This window comes from Notamacropus eugenii, chromosome 3, assembly GCF_028372415.1.
Source record: "Notamacropus eugenii isolate mMacEug1 chromosome 3, mMacEug1.pri_v2, whole genome shotgun sequence".
In the NCBI taxonomy this organism is placed as follows: Eukaryota; Metazoa; Chordata; class Mammalia; order Diprotodontia; family Macropodidae; genus Notamacropus; species Notamacropus eugenii.
In genome coordinates this window covers 428534107-428556573 of record NC_092874.1, presented here as the reverse complement: position 1 = coordinate 428556573, position 22467 = coordinate 428534107, and the positions used below count along the sequence as shown (strand labels likewise).

The 22467-nt window shown below is 39.6% G+C and overlaps 1 protein-coding gene across 1 annotated transcript in view; it reads right to left on the bottom strand.

Moving 5' to 3' along the window:
- TXNRD3 (thioredoxin reductase 3) overlaps positions 1-22467 on the bottom strand; it is a 32253-nt gene that overhangs the window by 3623 nt on the left and 6163 nt on the right. The window contains exons 4-14 of the mRNA XM_072598348.1: positions 19960-20067; positions 19609-19681; positions 15081-15200; positions 11037-11179; positions 9871-9986; positions 9516-9741; positions 9138-9230; positions 7056-7132; positions 5976-6132; positions 5106-5213; positions 1617-1712 (exon numbers count right to left, since the gene is read on the bottom strand). Coding sequence (XP_072454449.1) covers positions 1617-1712; positions 5106-5213; positions 5976-6132; positions 7056-7132; positions 9138-9230; positions 9516-9741; positions 9871-9986; positions 11037-11179; positions 15081-15200; positions 19609-19681; positions 19960-20067 — 1317 coding nt within the window. The remainder of the gene's footprint in view (positions 1-1616; positions 1713-5105; positions 5214-5975; positions 6133-7055; positions 7133-9137; positions 9231-9515; positions 9742-9870; positions 9987-11036; positions 11180-15080; positions 15201-19608; positions 19682-19959; positions 20068-22467) is intronic.

Genomic DNA, 22467 nt, shown 5'->3' with positions numbered 1-22467 from the left:
AGGATCTAAGAAAATGGAGAAAAATGTCAGACACTAGCTGGGGAGGTCTAGTATTTAATGACCGCTTTGTTTTACCTGTAAAGAGGAAAGGGGGTTTGGAGGGGGAAAACTGTCGAGGGTGCATTGCTAATTAATGGCTATCTTATGTTCCCTGGCAGTGTGGGCAAAGGGAAGCAATCCCAGAGATAAAGTAGTGGCCAGGGTAAACCAGGCACGCAGGCTCAAATTATCCTCCCCTCCCAATCCATCAATGAGAGACCCATTTCCTGTTTTAACCTTCAAATCCACCAAGGGAAGGCTAAACGTTATACATGCTTCAGCATAAATCACTCCAATCAGATAAGCAGATTTCCAAGCCACAACATTTCACAAATCTACAAGCTCATTATTTATATAGGACAACACACCAGGAAGGAGAACTTTGATTGGCACAGGAAAGGAGGGCAGACCTAAGAAAGAAACTATGGCCAGAGGGCAATGTGAGGAAACTGCACAGGAATTAGGAGCTGTTCAGAAGAGTACGGTGTTAAGACAAAAAACAATTTGGCAATTTTGCCTACAAAACATTTTTGCCAGGGGGCTTGGAAGCACCTGGTATGTACCAATGCCAGCTAAAATGTCAGGACGAGTTTGGAAATTGCAAGCCTCAGCTTCTCCCAATTTATCCTGGACTTCCCAATCCAGACTAGTCTAGCCCTGCCTCTCTAGTCAGACAGGTATCCATCCATCCAATCCCCACCCATTCCTGCAGAAAAAGGAGAAACTCAACTAGCCTCCTTTCCCTTTACCATAAGTATGATGCAGATCAGATCTATGGGAATTATGATCTTGTGATCTATGGGAATTAGAAAGTTTTAAAAAAAATTAAAAATCAGAACACAATAAAATGGACTACACCAGAAAATAAGAGCACAAATTCTATCTCTCCTCCATGGTTCAGAATGCACTTCATAACGCTGCAGGGTCTAAGGGCTGTCACCAATAACATCATGGCACTGAAAACATGCAGAAGAGAACTGATTAGCGAGTGCCACAGCACTCACTGTCTAAGCTGCTCATTAGCAACTACTGCATGCCACCTGGTAGTTCTACTTCTCTGCCACGCATGTCTCCACAAGACAGTGACTGTGGAGCCCTTCTTTGATCTCCAATGTCTGCAGTGGTGGCTCCATAAACATTTGTTGATGAAAGAGTGTTAATAGCTTCCTGTGACTTTACTATTGGTGTAGGCGAAAACACAGGTAAAACTACTGCAAGGAAGAACTTCACATGAAACAGATCTGCTCTTTCTAGATTATTCCAAGTGTTCTCCTCCAGGAGATTAGGAAACTTCACTAACTGATGACTGAATTTCTAAAGATTATGTCTGATTTTAAAATGCAAGTGAGAACACCTTTAAAATGAAAACAATTACAAGTATATGATGTCATTAAGCTTCAGTTATATAACTTGTCATTTTCTCAATCAGCCAGATAAACATTAATTGGATAATCATCTGAATAATAATGTGCTCTGCAATCCAATCTCTTTGAAATTCATCACCAAAATCCAGATTTCAGGAATGAAAGTTACCCTCTCAAGGTTATTATTAATTCATTTCCACTTCTAATACATACATTGTCACGTTTATTGCAAATTATCTTTCCAAAGCAAGTATTGTTTTCTCTGCCAGCTACTGTCCATTCAAGAGGCCAGAAAAAGGTATGATATACCTAGAAAAGAATTGGGGAAAAAAATTTTATTGTGGCAGAAAATGATTTACTGAAATTCAATTTTCTTGTAAATCGTCAAGAAAAACAATATTCTTTGGGGAAAAAATGTGTTACAAGTTTAAATCCCATGATCTGAATCGTTTAACTTGTGACTCAGGTCCGTTTCTCTCCTGAAATGACAGATGCACAATTCTGCCAACTTTTGTTTTTTGGTTTCTTACATTAGTTTGAATACACTCAAAGAATGTTAGATTTGAAAATAAGCTTAGGGAAAACAGAGGAAAGTAATTATATTTTTAATATATCCAGTGGCTAAGATATGTTTAAAATTCTTCCCCAACCTACAAATATTAAGGCACATATATGGTGGGCACAGTCAACAATCATAAGTCGTGAAGAGCCATCAAAAAAGGCTCAGATTTTTCTCAGCAAAACTGTCATTTGTTTACTAAGAGTTGAAGGAAAGAAGTTGGCATATCTGGGAAAAGGGCAGATACCAGTCAGCTCACTTCCCCTCTTTAGCCGGTCTCCAAACAGCCCTTTCAGAAACACAAACCCACTGTTGGGTGGGGAACAGAAGCAGTCTGTGCAGCAATGATCTTACTCTGACTACTTAGAGGATGTGCAATTAAACTGGTAAACCAAGAGTAAGAGCTTCGTTTTGATGACAAAATCTTTTGGGGCAAAAATATGAGATCAATATGAGCATTGAGTATCAGAGTTGAATGACTACAGAACACCCTTAGCTATATAAGGTGTTCATCTATATCCTGCATTTAGTCATGGTTACAGAAGGTTCTTGAAAATAAATATTAACAGGAGAATCCTTTCAGAAAAGTTATGTTTTACATTAAAAAAAGGGGGGGGGGGCTAAGGAGGACTGACGTGTGCAGCAAACCTTACAAACTTCATATCTTTTTGAACACCAGACTTGAGGCACCCACTCTCCACAAAGGTACACCTGCTCTGGGGGTATTGCTTGATAAACTCACCTTTCCCATGTCTACCTTTTTACTTTCCTCTTCTTTTAATTTTTAAAAGCTTCGAAACTAAGTTCAATATGGAAATGTATCAAAATTTCTAAGACCCAGTTAAAATGCCTCCACAGTAAGCTTAGTTCACTTAATGAACATAAATACAAATCATACTCTCTGAAAGAGGGATCTTCAAGTGGGGGTGCACAAGACAATCTGCGAGAATAAGACCCCAGTGGCAGAGCTCTGACAATCCTTTCCACAGGCCAGTGGCCTGAGACATTTTCCCCGGGAGGCAGGAAAGAGAAGGGCTCACAGGTCAGAGGCTCCAGTGCGCCAGGGGACCTGCACCATTCACTCAAGCCCCAAATTCATGGCTGAGGCAGAGAGAAGGTAATGACCAAGCATTCTCAGCATCAAGGAAGAGAGAGCTGAAAGTTCCACCACACAGGGAGGGGATCCGAAGGCACCAGGTTTTCCTTGAACACACCAGCCCACCACTGCCTCCCACCTGCCTTACCTGGGGAACACATGAACAGATGTGGCAAAAGGGGGGAAACAGATCCAGCCCACAGAACAAAGAAATAAGGTCAGGCACATACTTTTGTACTGTTAACAAATACATCAAAAACTATGTTAAATACTTCCTTACGTCACTGTCTTAAAATGTCTTTTTGGATAACCTATATGATAATATAGTAACACAGTGGTCACCTCTAGTAAGACTGTGTGTTTAAAAATGTTCATGGAGAGGGGCACATCATTTTGGAAACGCCTGCTATAAACCTAATTCCACATCAACATCCATCCCCCAGCTCTCCCCTTACCATCAAGTAAGTTTTAGTCCTGTCCATCAATATAGCATTATAAAAATGACACTGTCCTCAAGAACACTGGGGTCCAAATAACATAAATAACCCACAAAGTGGCTAAGACTAGTAGTACTTTGGTGGTTTGGTCGCTAGTAGTTCTCTACACCAGAAATTACCTTGCTGGATTTTTTAAAAAGTGTTATTGCTGTCTTCTGTTTTTGTCAGTCATATTCAAATATGCCCTTCCCTCTTCCATACCCAGTGACCTTTCCTCTAAGAAAAAACAATTAAGCAAAATCAACCAACATAGGGACATGTGCCATATTCTATACCCAGAGTTCCCCAGCCCTCTAACAAGCAGAGGGAAGGATGCTTCCATATCTCATTTGTGGGATAAAATTTGGTCTATAAATTACAAAATGCCAAAATCACTCTGTATTTACTCTGTAAATGTTGTGTATTTGGGGGAAGGGAGGGAAAGGAAGAGACTAATATTTACAGGGCGCTCACTATGTTCCAGGCACCTGAACACTTCACAATTATTATCTCATCTGCTTCTCACATCATCCTATGTATGAGAAAAATTGCTATTATTATCCCCATGTCAAAGATGAGAAAACTGAAACAAACAGAGGTTAAGTGACTTTCCCAGGACAACACAGATACTAAGTGGCTGAAGCTGAACATGGATATGATCAAGACTCCAGGCTCAGTGCTATACCCGTGTGTCACCTAGACACCTACTTTTACTTATCTGTTTATAGCAGAACATTAACTCTCTGAAGGCAGGGACTGTTTGGTTTTTGTCTTGTGTCCAGAGCAGTTCCCACAATCTGCAACACAGCAGGTACTTCAATGTTTGAGGAACATTAAATTAAATTCAAGTGGAAATAGTTCCTAAATCTCTAAAATGGAGATTTAACTGCTCTTCTCTAACAGTAGTTACTCAAGTCTCCTGCTCCAACACACCTCCAGGAGATCCCCAGTCCCTTGAGGATAGGGTATCTGAATGTATGGAACACTACTGTGTGGTAAGAAATGGTGAAAGGATAGTTCAGAGAAACCTGGGAAGACCTCAAAGTACTGATGCTGAGTAACAAGAGCAGAACTGGAGAATGTCACAGAATCGTAATACTGTGGAACACATTTGAAAGACTGGAGAACTCTGATCAATGCAGCAATCAATCACAGCTCCAGAAGAATAATGAAGAACATTTCTGGACATGACTAATATGGGAATTTGTTTTGCTTAACTAGGCATATTTGTCAACAGTTCGGAGGTGGGGGGGGGAGAGAGAAAAGGAAAGATAAACAGAGAGACAGAGAGAAAGAGAGAGAGACAGAGAGAGAAAGGTGGAAGAGAAAAAAATCCTGTTGCTGAAAAAAAGTATATTTAATTTTTAAAAAGTCCTTTTCACTGATTAAACAAAAGATGCTCTCTTAGAAGAGGAGTGTACCTTCTAGCAAAGCATTAATTATAACAAAACACACAAAGAAACAAAACATTTGGAAACCATTATGAACTGAAAGTACAAGGAGGGAGGGTGCTGGCTAATTATAAATGAGAGGTTCTTCAAAAGCTAATGTAAGTAATTAAACAGCCTTACCTCTATATTATCTTTTTTAAATAATTCCATGGCTTTTTCTTCAGATAATCCACAACAACCATATTCCAAAGGAGTGAACACTGTAGTTGGGACATTAATGTAATCACACTAAAAGATAAAACACACACTCTTTTATTTTATAACCCTTTAAACAGCCACAGAATCTATGTGTAAGTATTTGCATTTTAAGTAAAAATATGATTTTAATTCAATTTAACAAGTATTTAGCTCAGTACCTGCTATATATCTAACAACTATGAGGGATACTGTGAGGGATGCTAGAGAAGCATATGATACGATCTCCGTCCTTTATTAGGAATGACAGTCTTAAAAATGGGATGAAATTTAAAAAAAATTTTTTTTGGAATATAGAAAAAACTATGAGGGCAGACTCCCCCAAATCCAACTGTAGAATAACTGAGGGTGAGGTAGCTTGCAGTTTCCCTTTTCTTAAATAAATCTTTTTCATGGAAAATACAAATTAATAATTATTATAAAGAAGACTTCTAGGGAAATAAGTTACTTGAAAGTCAATGATTTTCAAGCATTTCCACTCTGTACCTTGATTTATATAAGTCATTTTGAAGGAGGTTCTCTTAGGCTCTCTGCTCACCTGCTGAGGGTGTTGTTGAGTACACATACACAAAATTGGGCTGTCCCCCAATTTACTGCAGTATAGCCTCTGGGTTCTCAACAATTAATCTACAGTTTAAAACATTTTCCTTATCAAAAAGTTGCCCTACATTTGCAACAATTGCCAATGAGATATAGATACTAGTGAAATAATTTTGATCAAAAATGTTAACCCAAACTCAAAGCATTTTGATCTAAAAATATTAACATGACCTCAAAGAACACATACGCACTTACCTTTTCTAATCGTCCCCCAAAAAGTCTTCGTGCTAACAACTTTCCTGCCCGTATAGCAACTGGGGTGAGTTCTAGCTTATCCTCCAACACATCCCCAATAGCATAAACATAGGGCACATTGGTTTGCTCTTCATCATTTACTGGTATCTTTCCAGTCCTGTTTAAATAAAATTTTTTAAAAAATAAAATTTTTAAAAAAATTATGATTGGGCTCATGTTAATGGAATAAAAATATATTTTACACTTTATAGATTAACTGGGCACTTCACACATCCTATCTCCTTGGCAATCTTCCCACGAAGACTTTAATGCCCATTAGGCACTAACAAGAATGGAAATTACATTTCCTAAGCCACCTGCCTACCTCCGAGTATACCAATTCCCCAGTCAATAAACCCCAAATGGGAAGGGGGTGGGAGGTCAGAAAAAGAAAAAAAAATAATAGAAAATGAACTAAATTGGTCCACTATCCATAGGAAGAGAATGTCTGAATCTGGCTCCACAAACAAAACTTCTGATTACAGTTAGTTTTCTAGTCTCAAACAGAAGAAACGCCAGTACTATCCACAATACCTCATCAACTATTAGGAATACACATAACTTAAAATGACTCAAGCTTCTCTATTTACAGCCTCAACAAATACTGATTCATTGATGATCAACCAAACAACACATCAATCACACTTCCAGTGTTGGCAGGACTATCCAGACTCTCTACGGTCTGTGCCTGAGAGTCATCTTGACCACAGAGGACTCCCTCGTATCACACCTGGATTACTGCTTGGGTATCCCCTATAAACCATTATTGGTAGGAAATTGGACTTCCATAGCTGCTTTAATATGCAAGATTACAGAATAATAAACACTCGATGCACTCAATAAAGGCTTAGTGGCTATAAAAGTATACTGATTATCAGTAATGATGTGATAACACAATGTTTTTTGAAAGACAAACTTAAAAAGATTAACATTTCATGGCAATTTCACACCTTACTAGTCAAGTGCTAATTTCCAAATAGCTATCTGTAATGAAAATGTGCTTTGTGCCTGTAAAATATCAATAAGGTCATATACACTTACTTCTCATTGATTTTGACACCAATCTTCTCCAAGCCAATTTTCCTTGTACAGGAGTCTCGACCAATGGCTAACAAAACCTATGTATTAGATAGATATAATAGCTACTATGTATAAACCATACAGATTTTAAGTTATGTTCTATATCCTCTGTTACTCATTACCAATAGTTTCATTAGCTATTAAAGCTAATTTTCCCCTGAATAACTTGAGAACTCAGATTGTCAAAACTAATTCAAAAGTGCCAGCAAAGCAGAAACACAACACTGAGAATGAACTCTGCCTGGCATGGATGCTTTGGTTACAACGTACAAGCAACATTTTATAAGCACAGACAAGTAGAACAGCTCTGAGAGCTACAAGCTGAACTTAGGATATACTTAACAAGAAAAGCAGGCTGTCCATAGTAGACATCTGCAATTTTGCATATAATCCATTTGTATTCTTCTAGAAGGAAATGACCATTTTATTTGGTGCTTAAATTCAGAATAAAAATATTTTAAAGAAATATTTCATGGTAATAGTTGAGTTAGCAGTATCTGCTTTACCTCTCTAATGAATTTAAACATCTTTAGTTTACAAGACCCTTACATTTTAAAATCATTCAAATAATTGTTTAACCAAAACATAAAACTGCATCTTACAGCCTAAGAAGTAAATTCTTACTGTTAAATTAAGGAAATGGGAAGAGAAAGAAAAGGAAGGGATGGGGAGAAGCAAGGGGAGACATGGGGAGGTAGAGATGTCAAATGGCGCACATTAAACAGACTGAAATAGAGAAAATTACACGATAAGATAATCCGCCTTCTCCTTGGCTTTCAGCCTTTTTTTAATCCAAAATATAGCTGCTAAGGTTATCTTCTTTACCTTTTACCCAAAACCTCTTTATTGCTATGCTATCAGGCTGGGCACCCACTGCCCTTTATAAGACTCGCCCGATTCACAATTAATTTCAAGTCCTTTGATCAGTCCGTTCCTACTGTCTCTTCCTGTTCTTCTGTTCTCTTCTTCAGCTTCTATCCAACAGACCTGCTCTCAAGCCTCTTGATTTTCTTCCGTTTCTCTACGTCTTCTTCGTATCAGTTCAATTTCCTTGAACAATCTTCTATTTCGTATCTGTCAGACCTACTATCTCTCCTCTAATTTGAAACTTCCGTCAGATCCTATTAACCCCAAGAATACTTCTTATGAAGGTTAGGAAACAGAAAAATGGTCATTCCAATCAAGTGGTCAAGCCACTATTCTTCTCCACACCAAATGGGAACACCTCAAACTCCCAGAAGCAGGCTATTTTTATGATCACAACTGGGTTACAAAAAGGGCCAAGAGGAGGTCTTCATCTCTATTACATATAAAAAGCTCCAGTTACACTTGTGGTAAAGGAAGCCTTTTAAAAAATAATCTGTCTTGTAAAAGAGAATCAAAGACATTTTCTGGCAGAGTGAAGAACCTGTGGCCTCAAAGACACATGTAGCCTTCTAGGTCCTTGAGTGCAGTCTTTTGACTGCATCCAAGTTTTACAGAACAAATCCTTTTATTAAGGCGATTTGTTCTGGGAAGCTTGGATTCAGTGTGAAAGGGCCACATCTGGGGACCTAGAGGACCACATGTGGCCTTGAGGGTGCAGGTTCCCCACCCCTGATATCTGACTTATGAACATTAAAAGCACACAAAATTTTTCACTAGCTCTTTCCATGGTTCTTGCTGTCACAGGGAAAATAATGACATTAACAGTAAGATTGAGCAGCTCATGCCCTGATCTCAACACCGAGAGATTTACCAATTGTAATGGAAGGTGAGGGGGCCTTCCCAGGGTGAAAATTCCTTCCACCAATGCAGATCAGCAACTTATCTATACACATCATCTCAAGAGTTGTCTAGAACACTGAGGTTAAAAACCATGCTACAGTTACACAGCAGCACATGTCAGAAGCTGGACTTGACTCCATAGCCAACCTTCCAGTCACTAAGTCACTGCTGTCTCTCACAAACTATTACCCAGAATATACTCCCAGCCTGGCTCTATTTTTTTTCAGACTCTTAACCATGGAAAATGTGTCAGGATCTATGGCACGGCAAACTTACTGTGTTATACTCTTCTTCGACAGTCTCCGCCCCTTCCGTAGACCGCGCTACCACCTTCAGCCTTCCAGGCGTGCCTTCCTCTAACTGCTGAATCTGATAACAATAAGTTATACGTTTACATCAAAGAAAGCAGTAAATCCTCATTCAACATTATATACAACTTCCGGCTTCCTAGAATATCTGCAATAAAAAACACAGAAACTATCACCACTTCTTTGTTCTTATGAATTTAGATGGAAAATCTGCAACTGCTATTCCCCATGAGATTTCCACCCCGAGGGACTGGTTGATTTGAGGAGGGTAGAATAAAGAAAATGTTAAGGTACAGAAGAACTTTTTTTTTTTTTAAGAAAGAATGCCCAAACCCCACAAACTCACCTTCACAGGTATATATTTCCTGAGGAAATTCACACCGTTCAGTTCCATGTAAGCACCTATTTTTTCAGCTACTTCCTGATCAAAGCCACGAAGGAGGATGGACCGCACCATAACTGTGACATTTAGCCCGATGCCAGCAAGGAATCCTGCACACTCCAGAGCAACATAAGAAGCCCCCACAACTAAAGTCTTTCCAGGGCAATAAGGCAGGGAAAAAAGATCATCACTAGATGGGGAAAAAGCAAACCCATTTATACCTAAACAGAAACTAACGCATTCATATTTAGAAGTTATTTCCCCTTAATTGTGAAAATAATACAATTAAAGTCAAGGTGCCCTTTCAGTTGTACCTTACCTAGTGATACAATATTCTTTATCTCCTGGGATTCCTAAATACCGGGGTCTTTCACCTGTTGCTATGACAAACTTCCCTGCAGTGTGAAAGGTTTCCTGTCCTTTCCTATTGGTTGCCTGGAAAAAGAGAAGGTGAGACAACTGAAGGTAGCCATATTTTCTTTAAAGTGTATGTGTAATAAAACACCATCAGAAAGATTTATGTGCTTCATCACATGTAGCACTGTGCCACACACACTACAAAGAGAACTCCGATGTGCTCACACTCCCTACAGATTTACAACCTAAGCCAGCAAGCACAATACATATGTATATGTACCCACATGCACGTGCATGCATGCGCGCATTATAGACTCAGTGACTTAAAATTAGAAGAGACCTTAGGGAGTACTGAAAATAATCTTGTATACAGCAGGCACTCAATAAGGATTTGGTAAATGATTTCTGTATTAATTCAACAAAAACGTAAGAACATGCATATTAGAATTGAACAAACAATTGAACTGATTGGTTACTGGGGCTTTGCTGGGACTAGCTTAAACCAAGAGCATTTACACCTTGAACATTAGTAAATGTTGCAAATCAGCACTTCATTTGTTTTGGTGATTATCTAGACTTAAAGTGATGGAGAAAATGTTAATAATGCAAATTAAACCTAAAAGTGTGGCATATGCATAATTTTCCTCTGGAGAGCTGGTTGTTAAATATTTACCAGCACACACGTTAATAGTAAATTTGACAACACAGATTAATGGTCTTAAAAAGGACCATTTATAAGCCTATCTCACAGGTTTTGATAACTAATGTCTACAAAGTATTTTGAAGTCTTAAATCATGAAGCATAATTAATACAAACTATTTTCTCTTCAGCCCCTCTTTTATTTATCCTAACCCTTTAGAGTTTCCAGACAGAACATGTTCTGGTTATTTAAGACAGCAATCTAATTTAGAAAGAGAAACAAGGTTTAAGGTTAGAAAAAAGGTGTTTTTTTTTTTTAAAATAAAATTCATTCAATTTACCAAAAGGACTTAAGACCCATTCTGATTCTGAAACAAGTCAAGCATGTGATAAAAAAATAACTAATTCATACTTACAGCAATAATTTTAGTTAAAATAACTACACAGGCAAAAGCAAAGCAAAACAAGAGATAAAATGGAACCTGTACCTTGATTTTATGGTGTTCAACAAATTCCCCATAGGAATTGGCGTATGTCACAGATTTCTCTCTCAAAGCCACCCTGTATCCCCAATTTAAAGAGCCAATGTGGTTCTGAATTGCTTCTGTCATGGTCTCCCAGTTGTGCTTAACTAAAAGTAAACAGCAAGACTGAGATTTAAAATCAAACTTAGTTTAATGATACACCACATGATAAACCAGTATAAAAAGCTCTGAAGACGCTAAGGACAAAAGTCACCAGAAGAGCTCCAGTCTCCATCACCTCTGTACATCTGCACAACAGCTTCCTACTCTAAAGAATTAAACCCGTACAAAGAGCCAGTTCCAAGGGCACAGCTGAAAGAAAGACAAGTGAAAAGGAATGGGCATCAGGGAAGGCGGTCCATCCCTCTGAGACCCTTCTGGAGTACCAATGTCTCAAAGAACTCAGAGTCAGGAGGAAGTGCAAAGACCTTCAGGGTCTAGCCTTCTCATTTTACAAAGAAGATGAAATGATCTGCCCACGTCACAAAGGGGGTATGGAAGTTAACAGGTGGAATCTGAACTCAGACCTACCTATAATGCCAACAAACTTCCATCCCCAAGGATCACCCATGAGAGGGCGGTTCCCCTGTGAACACTGATCTAACCCTTATCTTCCCAGCCTTGGGACACCACATCTCCAAGCTCTCTTGTAACGATACATGAAGGCTCACAAACACGTTATCTTAAAGGCCCAGTCTGTACAAGATCACGGAGTTGTTAGATGCTGTTGTTGTTTTCAACTAAGGTAAAAAAAAACAGTGTCACTTAAAAGTAAAAGGGTTAATACTTCAGTTAATTTTAAGAAACTGAAAGGACCTGGAGGAAAAAAACATAAAACAAGAGGAGGGCTGGACTGGCAGGGACAGGGCTCTGAGCCATTTCCCTCCCTAACCTCTAGAGTCTACAAGTGGATGATTCCTTGTTGTTGGTATGAGTAACCTCAGCAGACCCCTGCTAGCTTAAAGGAGAATTTAAGAGGCAATGAGCCCTGATATTAAATTCTTCCCCACTGTCTCCTGGCCACGCATCTTAACTAACTGATGTCAAGATTTGCTAAGCAATGGAAAAAGCAGAAACAGAAAAGCTGAGGCAATCTTTAAGGGAGCTCAACCAAAATGGACAACAGCGAACAACAACATAAGATGGTCCATGATTCGTCTCCAATCAAATGTAGCACTGCCATTTATCCGGCCTCACTGCAAGTACACTCACTACTAATCAATCAGAGAGAACCCCTCTACAGTAGAACTTCTTTTATTAATTCCAGGCTGAATTCTTACATATCTGAGAATGGACAGTTACCCACATCCTAACTCCAAATCCAAGCAATATCAGTCCCCATTTCTCAGTGGTGAATCCCCATGCCCGACGCACACCTGTAGTCCCAGCTATGGGGGAGGCTGAGGTTTGCAGATGTCTTGAGCTCCAAGTCCTGAGCTGTAGTGTGCTATGCAGATTGGGTGTCCACACTAACTTAAGCATCAGGATGGTAAGCCTCCAGAAGAGAAGGGCCACCAGGTCGCTTAGGAGGAGAAAACTGGCCCAGGTTATAAACAGAGCAGATCAAAACTCCCATACTGATCAGGAGTGGCACCAGGCACTACGTTTCCAGTCTGGATAAAATGAGGAGCCTCAGTCTTAAAAAAAAACAAACAAAACAAAAAGAATCCACAAATGCTCAAGCTGCTATCCTTCCCTTTAAATCTAGCACTTCCTGAACAAGTTCCCCAAAGTTCTAAGATAGTTGATTTTGGACAACCTGTAGCAGAAGTTTCAAGTTCTCACTTTGGGGAAATCTTAGCAATAACGATGGGGAATACAAGAGGGAAAAAGTTGTTTCAACAAACAAGGAGCTAATGCCACTGATTTACAAAATAAGAGTCAATGTCCAATCACTACTTTTAAATTGTGTCCTCCCTGCTCTTAATAAATCCTATCACCCAGGAGGACATATGCTCTCTGAAGGCAGAGATGTGCTTCTGAGCCTCCACTTGTACAATAAGGTACTGAATGTCAGATGTGCTGAGGAGATGGACCCAGAGGACTGTGGCTGTCACCCAAACCTAGACCCTTAGTCAGCAGCAGACCCTAAACTAGTAGCCAAACCTCCTAAATGCTGTCCTGACAGCATATTTCCCTAACATTGTTCTGCTTCCTGATCTTATTTGGTTACTATGTCACCATTAACTCAAATTAAAAGGCTCATTTTTCATCAGACCATGGAGCTGGAGGTAGAAGGGACCCTTTCCCCTCATTTACAAATGAGGAAAGGGGCTCTAAGTGTCTGAGGTCAGTCAGAAAAGAGACAGAGGCAGGATCTGAGCTCAGGCTCTCAGACTTCACACCCAGCTCTCTTCCCCTGTACCATGTTGCCCCTCCACTGACAGTTCCTAGGTGTCTGCCAAGGGCTGTCAATCCTGTTCCAATGTAGTCTAGCTAGTCCCAGCCCATCTCCTAAGAAGTCCTAGTTTCCATCTCTTTACATGCTCTCATCTCCAAATCTTCCCCATCCTCTAAGCTGGGAAGGTCAGAAGGAGCTGACTCTGCAAGTATGGGAACAGTGCCACATGTAAAGGGAATGGAGTTTGGGGGGTGTCTGGTGTTTTTTTTTTTATCCCCCAAACAAAATAATTTTTAAAATGTTAATTGTTCTTTGAGAATTTAGTAAATCCTTTACTGGTCAAAGAACTAAAACAATGTCTTCTTGCCATAAACATCACGTTAAATCTGACTACACAGGAGCATGGACATTTAGGTCATCTCCAGGGTTTCTCAGCAACCAGCTTATGTCCTATAGACAAAGTCCAGAGTAACTTTGCATAGCTTTGGCCTAAACAAACAAAATTCCTATACAGACTCCTCTCAAGTACACATGGAGAATTTAGCTGACTGTTCCTTAGTACAATTCTGATAAATATATTTAACAGGCACTAATTAAGTACCTACTAAATAAACCCTAAATATTATGAATACAAATTAAGAATGTATTATACCTCTTTCTCAAGGAACTCAGACTTAGAATCCAAGTATATCTCGACCCAGGCTATGCAGAGAATAAAATGCAAGGCTATAAGCTGAATGAGTAAAAGGTGGCAGAGCTCTAAGTGATAATTAGCACAGGTAGTGGCTCTGATGGACAGCATCACAGAATTTAAGAGCTGGAAGACTAGCTTACATTGATGAACACTCCAAGATTTACAAAGAACTTCATACACATTGTCTCACCTGATCTTTACAACAAACTGCTTATTATTTAACAGTTGTTATCTGACCCCTATTACAGATGAGGACCCAGCGGCTTGGAGAGGTCAAGTCATTGGCTTATAACACAGCTACTTATGTGTATCTCTTCTGATTTCATGTGCACCAAAGTCATTTGTTCCTCTCTCTCCCCTCCCCTACAAAGCAATCAGCTCGCTACTACCCTGATGAACTTTCATCTAGCCTCTGCTTAAATACTTTCCGGCAAAAGGGAACTTCCCCCACTAGACAGTCCATCTGGTCCTAGCTCAGTTCAGATGCTAGCAACCATCCTCATTTGGCTTGAAATCACTCTCTATCGCTTCTCATTGTGACCATTGGGCTACAAGGAAACGCAGTCCAGAGGCTTGCCTCAAGGGCCCTTGATGATTTAAGGAGAGTTCCCAGGCTCTTCTCTAAGTCATCTCCTATCCAGGTGCAGAAGCCCCAGCTTTCTGGCCTTTCCATGAGATGTGGTGCCTGGCTCCTTCTGTCCTGGGGGGGGTCTTCTCTGGGCAGATTCTATCTTGTCAGGGTACCTCTTCAAGTGTGGCTCCTAGCACTCCATATGTGGTCTAACAGGATCCAGAATGAAAAGTCTGGGGCTGCAGCGCCTGATATAATCTACCTTCACTTTATATGGACGGACTTTATAATTCTCCCCCACAAATCTCATGCACAGTAAAAGTAATTTCACACCCAGATAAAAAAGGCTAAGTGATATGCTCTCATTTTCATCTCCTAGTCTTTTCCTACCTCATTACCTACCTTGATCCTCATATTCCCAGCCAAACTTCCTGGAGTCTTTTAAGGCCTGCCCCAAAAGGGCAGCCTGATGCATCAATTTTTTAGGAATACAGCCAACATTTACACAAGTGCCACCAAGACCTAAGGAAAGAAATCATAATTGAGATATTTCCATTGTATTGTGTTCTATGCGGTTGGTGTTATACTGACGTGTGGGATGGAATTCAAGGTGTCCCAAAAGTCGTAGTGCAGTTTTAAGCTATTAAACTAAGATTTTTGGGACATCTGGTAAAGACCACTACCAAACCCTTGTGTCACTCTTGGAGAGGAAAGCGAGAGTAGTCCTTAAGCTTTTTTGAAGTCATGGACCATTTAGCAATCAACTGAAGCCTATGGACACCTTCCTAATGACAAAGGCACTACCATCCTTCCAGGCAGGTCTCCTCATTCTCTTTTACTCCTCTCCTCTGACACGGGCACTCCCCGGTGCAGGCCTCCCTCAAGTCTCCCCCCACTCCAGCCCATTCTCCACTCGGCTGCCTCATCTTCCTAAAGGGCAATTCTAACCATGTGTCTCTGTCACACACACACACACACACACACACACACACACACACACACACACACACACACACTCTCTCTCTCTCTCTCTCTCTCCGCCCTCCCGCCCCATCTCCAGAGGTTCTCTATTATCTCTAAGATCAAATACAAAACCCTGTTTGGCATACAAATCATTTCAGTCTTTTTACATCTTACTCCCCTCCAAATGGTGCATAAACCAGTGCTAGCAGCTCTCTCACTGTTTTTCATTCAGGTCTCTGTGCATTTTCACCAGTTTTCTCCCCTATGCCCTGCGTTTCCTCCTTCCTCGTCTTCACCTCCATCTCCTGGCTTCCTGGCTTCCTTCAGATCTCAACTAAAATCCAACCATCTACAAAAGGTCATTCCTGCTCCCCTCCAAAGATGGCGCCTTTCCTTTGAGACGACCTCCAGTTTATCCTGCCTATACCTGGTTTGTGCCTAGCTATTGGTAAGTGGGGGACCCCCCACTAGCCCATGAGCTTCTTGAAATCAGGGACTGCTTTGTCTTTCTTTGCCTCCTCAGAACTTGGCAGAGTCAGAGTGCATGCAACATAACAGGCCTTCAATAAATGCTTCATGACTTGCCTTCTTGGAATCATGTTTTTAGTTTCATGTTTTTAAATATATAATTTATTTTTTGGTTTTCAACACTGACTTCCACAAGAATTTAATTCAATATTTTCTCCCCATCTCTCCCACCTTCACCCCAGGATAGTGTGTACCCCATCTCCCTCTTCCCCCAGTCTGTCCTCCCTTCTATTACTCCCCCACTTCTTCCATCCCCCTCCCCTCTATTTTCCCGTAGGTCAAAATAGATTTTTATACAACATTGCCTGTACATCTTATTTTCTAGTTGTATGCAAAACTGTTCTTAATGGAATCATGTTTTTAAATACATAAAATAAAATACAGAGGATTACAAAAGACAGCAACTAAAGATAGTAAAAATCCGAAAACAAACAAGTTCATGAATCCCAGGTTAAGAACCCCTGGCCTCACAGAAAGGGCTAATCAATCAATAAAGGAAGAACTTTGAATCTTCCAGGATGCATAGGGGAACTAGACAGAATAAAGACCAAACCTGTACAAAATAATAAAATTATGCTGACCCTTTTCAGGGGGAGAAAGTTATTGGAAGGGATTTGGTCCGAGATATATGAACTTCAGGAAGATTACCCAATTGAAATTACCTTCAGAAAGGATACTTGTTCAGAATGTTATATCCAATTAGAAGATAAAAGAAGGGCAGAGAGGTTATTGCCATATGTTTGTGCTAAAGGCTTATGATGACTGTGTCATCAACATGGCTTTGGAACTTAAGAGGGAAATGCTAACTTTACACAAGAAGAAAAAGAATAGGGTGTGCTTTTCCCAGAGGATCCTTAAATAATAACAAATACCCAATAATACAATAAATTACATTTATTTTAGTACCACTCTGGTCACAAAATCAGGTATAAGATAATGCACTATGACCATGATTTCTTTAACCAAGCTAAAGGTCTGAATTTTCTTTCTGCTTATGAGTCAGAAAATCAAGCTGTGTGGTAATATTTGAGTCCTTAGAAAAGCATAAAGAAATATTTATGACCTACGTTCACTATTCTACTGAAAAAAATTTAAAAACTGCTATTCTGGAAGGCTTCCTTGGCCCTACCTATACCAAATCTAAGGGAGGATGCCCATGAAAGTTGGGCCAGTGTCTGAGATGGTGAGGAAGGGGGAGGATGGACCTGGGATCTCCCTGGTGGAAGTATGTTTTGACAGCATGTTAAGGTTGGCAAAGTCCTTGGCATGTGTTTGCATTCGAGTTTCACAACAGCATGGTGAAGTACTACAGATATTTTACAAATGAAGGAAATGAAGTGTAAAAGTATTACTTGACTAAAAGTCAAGGATCAGGATGTGAACATAGGTCTTTCTAACTCCAAGTCCAATGCCTGTCCACTCATGGATCTACTTATGCACCAATTTAATCACTGCAGACACCCCCTTAACCAACAGATCACCACTTTTCTATGCCTTAGTAGATGGTGTTCATGTGTGGCTGTCCCTGAAAAATTCATTGTTATCTCTTGAGGCTGATCCTGACCAAAGGCACAGACAGTAACTATCCAGGCCAAGACTCAAAGCCTTTCCAGTTTGTGAAGATTGGCCAGAGTTAGGCTCTGCTGCTACAGCTTTTGAGAGCCCAGGTTCACCCCTATACCTCAATGAAATATCATAGTAGGATTTACTGGAAGAACTTATATTAATATTAGCACATTAATAGTGCAGTGTTAATGTCCCATTTATTCTATTTGTGGTGTGCATTTGATGTTCCATACACAGGAGCTGGAGAAGAAGGAAGAAAATGAAAGAATAAGAGTTGAGGGAGCAATGGTGATTAACAAAAAAAAACAAAAACAAATGAGAGAACCTCTGAAACATATTTAAAAGCTCACAGATAAGTACAGAACAAAGGAAGTTCAGAAAGAAGCAGATAAACAAGAGCCATTTTGAAAGAATGGAGTTTGTTACTTATTTAAAGCAGGAAATATGGAAGAGGGATGCATAGAGATGGAGATTCAAAGAAGAGCAAACACAGTCCCTCCTTTCCAGAGGTGCACAGTCTGATGGAGGAGACAACATAGAAACTAGGTGAAAACTTGAAATTACAGCCAGGATGCACTGGAAAGAATCACTGAGAAGTACTCGAATTGGGGAACGGGAAAGACTTCTTGTAGGAGGTGGGATTTTATCTGAGATGTGAAGGAAGCCGGAAGGCCAGGAGATGGAGGCGAAGAGGACAAAGGAGAGAATTCAAGGTATGGGGAGAAAGCTGGTGAAAATGTATGAGAAATAGCATGGAGGCTGTTGTCGCTGACTTGACTATGTGGAGGGGAATAAGGTGTAAGAAGACTGGAAAGGTAGGAAGGAACCCAGTTACAAAGGGCTTTGAATAACAGAGAATTTTATATTGGGTCCTAGAGGTGATACAGAATCATTGGAGATGAGTGAATGGGGTGTATGAGAAAGAGAGGGAGAGACGGGGGTGGGGAGAGAGAGAGAGAATCAAACACGATCACACCTACCCTTCAGGAAAGTCAATTAGGCAGTTGAGTAGAGGATGGACTGGAGCAGGGACATTAACCAGAAGGCTCCTGCAACCGTTCAGGAGTAAAGTGACAGGCAGTGGGAATGTCAGAAGACAGAAGGGGGAGTACTCAAGAGACTTTTCCAAGGTAGAATCATCAAGTCTTGGCTACAGAATGGATAGGGAGCAGTGAAAAAGAACAAGGAGTCAAGGATGACTTCCAGGTTGTGTGACTGGGAGGACAGTGGTGCCTTCGATAGCAACAGGAACATTAGGAAAAGGACAGAGTTTGAAGGGTATAATAGATAATGAGTTCAGTTTTAGAGATGTTGAGCTTCAGATACCTATGGGACAATATCCAATAGACAGCTGGAGATTCAAGGTTAGGAGACAGTTTAAGGTTTGGATAATTAGATCTGGGAATCATCAGCATTGAGATGATAATTGTGAATCCATGGGACCTGATGAGATTATAAAGTGAAACAGAGTTCTATTTTGTATATAGAAATGCTCTTTTTAGGATGTTTTAAGTTCAAAAAAAAGAAAGGTATAATTCTGAATTTTTGTATATTGGGAAAGAAGTATAAAAGAAAAAGAAAATCAAGGGAAAACCCTACACCAAAAAAATTTTGCAGGACAATTAAAAAATACTAAAAAAAAAAATACTGTTTTCTTTGTAATTTTTGCCTAAAAAAAGCCATCTAATTAAGGACATATAGTACAATGACAGAAACAAAACCAAAACCTAATTTATTTCATATTAAGGCAGTCAGTAACATCAGAGAAATTGCTATTCAGGAGTGCCAACAATGACAATTCAAGCAATTCAGACATCATTCTGGTGACAGTGAGATTTTAAAATACAAACAAAAAGAAGTCAAAACAGCTTACCCCATGATGTGCCCAAAGGAGATGGTTTAACAAAATCTAGCACCATAACCTTCTTCCCCAAAACTGCAGCTTCCTACAAAAAAAAAGCTAAATATTAAAAATCTTAAGATTTTTCCAAATGTTTTCTTCTGCTCAAATATACAAGACAAAACTATGTATGTCATCCACATCCCAAAAATAGCAAGCGTCCATCTTATCAAGGTTGACTTTACAGCAAAAATTTCACAGGAAATATCCAATTTAAAGCTACACATACTCTAGCTTACAAAGAAAGTAAAAAAGAAAGTTCCAAGAAATGCCTTCTAACAGTTAGCAAGAGAAGCCTCCATACACTCCCTTAGATTCTCATACCTTAGAGCACGCCAGTCCACCAGAACCACCACCAATTACAATGAGATCATAATCATAAGTTGTGGAGTCATCCTGGAGAAGTCTCTGTAGTAAACCACTCTGGTGCGCCTGTAATTTTATGGAAGATCTAACATGAGAGCAAGTCACATTAAGTTTCTCAAAAATCTAATTTGGTTCCACTATCTTCAATCAATGTTGGTTTGCTAAGCATTTTAGGAAACAATCAATCTGGAAGTATACAAGCAGGAATTTAAAATTCCCTCAATAGCTATCCAACAGGACCTAACTTGTCAGAAATCACACCGAAGAGTAGTCATATGCCATCATCTGACAGCAAATGCCATCTACCCAGAGACCACATTTTTGTTCTTACTTCAACTACAGATCATTAATAAGACATTTCACTTGGACTGGTCACCAAAATTTTATATCTATTGGTAATCAACCGGAAAACAACATTTTCTAACACCTCCACATAGTTTTTTAAAAAAAAGTGCTATATTCTCCATTTATGAGGGTAATAATGCCCAGTAGACCATGTATTTTCAGCTATTTATTCAATAGTGGTCACAGAATGTACCAGGCCATTTTGTCATTTGGTATATCTCCTTGTGATCAATGCTTTGCAATTAGCTACAAGAGAGCTAGTTGAGATTAGGATCTGTGGCCTTGTAAAAGTTTTATTGATGTAAAATCAATTAAAGGAACCATGATTATGGTCTTGGAAGCACCATGTCCTAACCAATTGAGATTATTGACCTTTTCACATCAGCTCCCAACCCTGGTTTTCCCTGCATGCAGGTAATAGTCAACTGAATGAAAATTAATTCAATTATGGACATTATCTTTAAAGAACAATATTTAAAGAACCACAAATACCTATATAAGGACTTCTCTGACTAAACCTCAACTATTTTCTCCCACTGTTTAATTCTGATTGACCTTTGATAATCTATTACCCTTTAAACTAAATCTTGATTTTCTTTATTCAGATTTAAGGAGAGTCCTTCCTTTCCCTTCATTTCTTGTTCTTCACATGTTAAAAAGCCCCCGCCTTTGTAACTAGGCCTAACTTTCCAGCAGCTTGCATTTGCAGCTTTCTTAGGCTTGCCCAGTTTCACACCTTCTCCATGCCAGTCAAGCTGGCCAACTCGCCGCACCTTGTCTACAACACTTCCTCCTCTCCCATCACCAGGCTCTTTTGCTCCAGCTCTTTCCCTATGCCTCACACGCACACTCGCTTGACCTCTTTCTTTTAGATGACCTAGTTCCCTTCAAAGTTCAGTTCAAGTGCCCCTTCCTACACATGCCTTTCCTGATTCCCTCAAAATTATTTTGTATTTGCCTTGTATACTTTTTTTACTTATATATAAGGGCATGTGTTGTTTCTTTCAGCAGGATATGAGTTCCTTGAGGGCAGGGATTGCTCCATGTTTGGCTTTGTATCTCCCTCTCCTCCAGCACCTGGCACAGTGAATGACACATAACAGATGTTGAATAAATGCTTGCTGACTGATTGTGTTGAATGACTTACTGATCACTTTTGTGGTGGCAAAGAACTTGGAACAAAACAGGTGCTCATCAATTGGGAAATAGCTAAACAAACTGGGACACAAGCAGATAATAGGATATTACTGTGCCCTAAGAAACGACAAATGTGAAAGAATTCAAAGGAGCATGGGAAGACATATAAACTGATGCAGAGCAAAAGAAGCAGAACTGAAAACACACACACCACCTACAGCAATGCAAGAAAGAACACTGAAAGGAAAATGAAAGCTGTACAATCATAATGACCAAGCTTGGCCCAAAGAAAAGTTGAGAAAATGCATAAAATGCATATAGTGCAGAAGTGGGGAGCTCAGATTGTAGCATGTTACATATACTGTCAGGCACGAGTGATGTTTTGGTTGGTTCTGATCTGCTTTTTGATTCGCTCTTTGTAACTTGTCACAAGGGATGACTGGGTAAGGGACCGGGGAAGAGAAAAATTTAGAAATGAATACAATGTGGAAAACAAAACACATCAATAGTTTTTTTTTAATTAAATGACTTGTTAATAAGACTAATTAATGCAATCAAAAATATTATCTGGGACTTCATTTTGCTCTCTCAGAGAAGGTTCTTCCTATACCTTCCTTACAAGAGAGAAAACTGCTCTCCACGTCTTTTCGAGGGTAATTCCTCAACTGGTGTAAGTGAGACTATCACTTCGGGTATTCACACATAGGTAGGAGGCTCTGTGATTTGCTCTCTGAAAAGAGCATCTCTGGAAAGATGATCTCTTTCCAATCAGGAGAATTTCCCTGGGAGTTGGTGTAAAAGCTAATTTGCATCAGATAATAAAGATTATGTATTAACTACCTAGCAGAATTTCTCATATACTATAACCTGTCAAAAACTACTAAACTGTTATAAATTAATTCTTACTGGGGTTATAATATCTCCCTCCACCTCCCTCTGAACATTTAAAAACCTATCTAAATACATAATACAAATTGTTTCCTC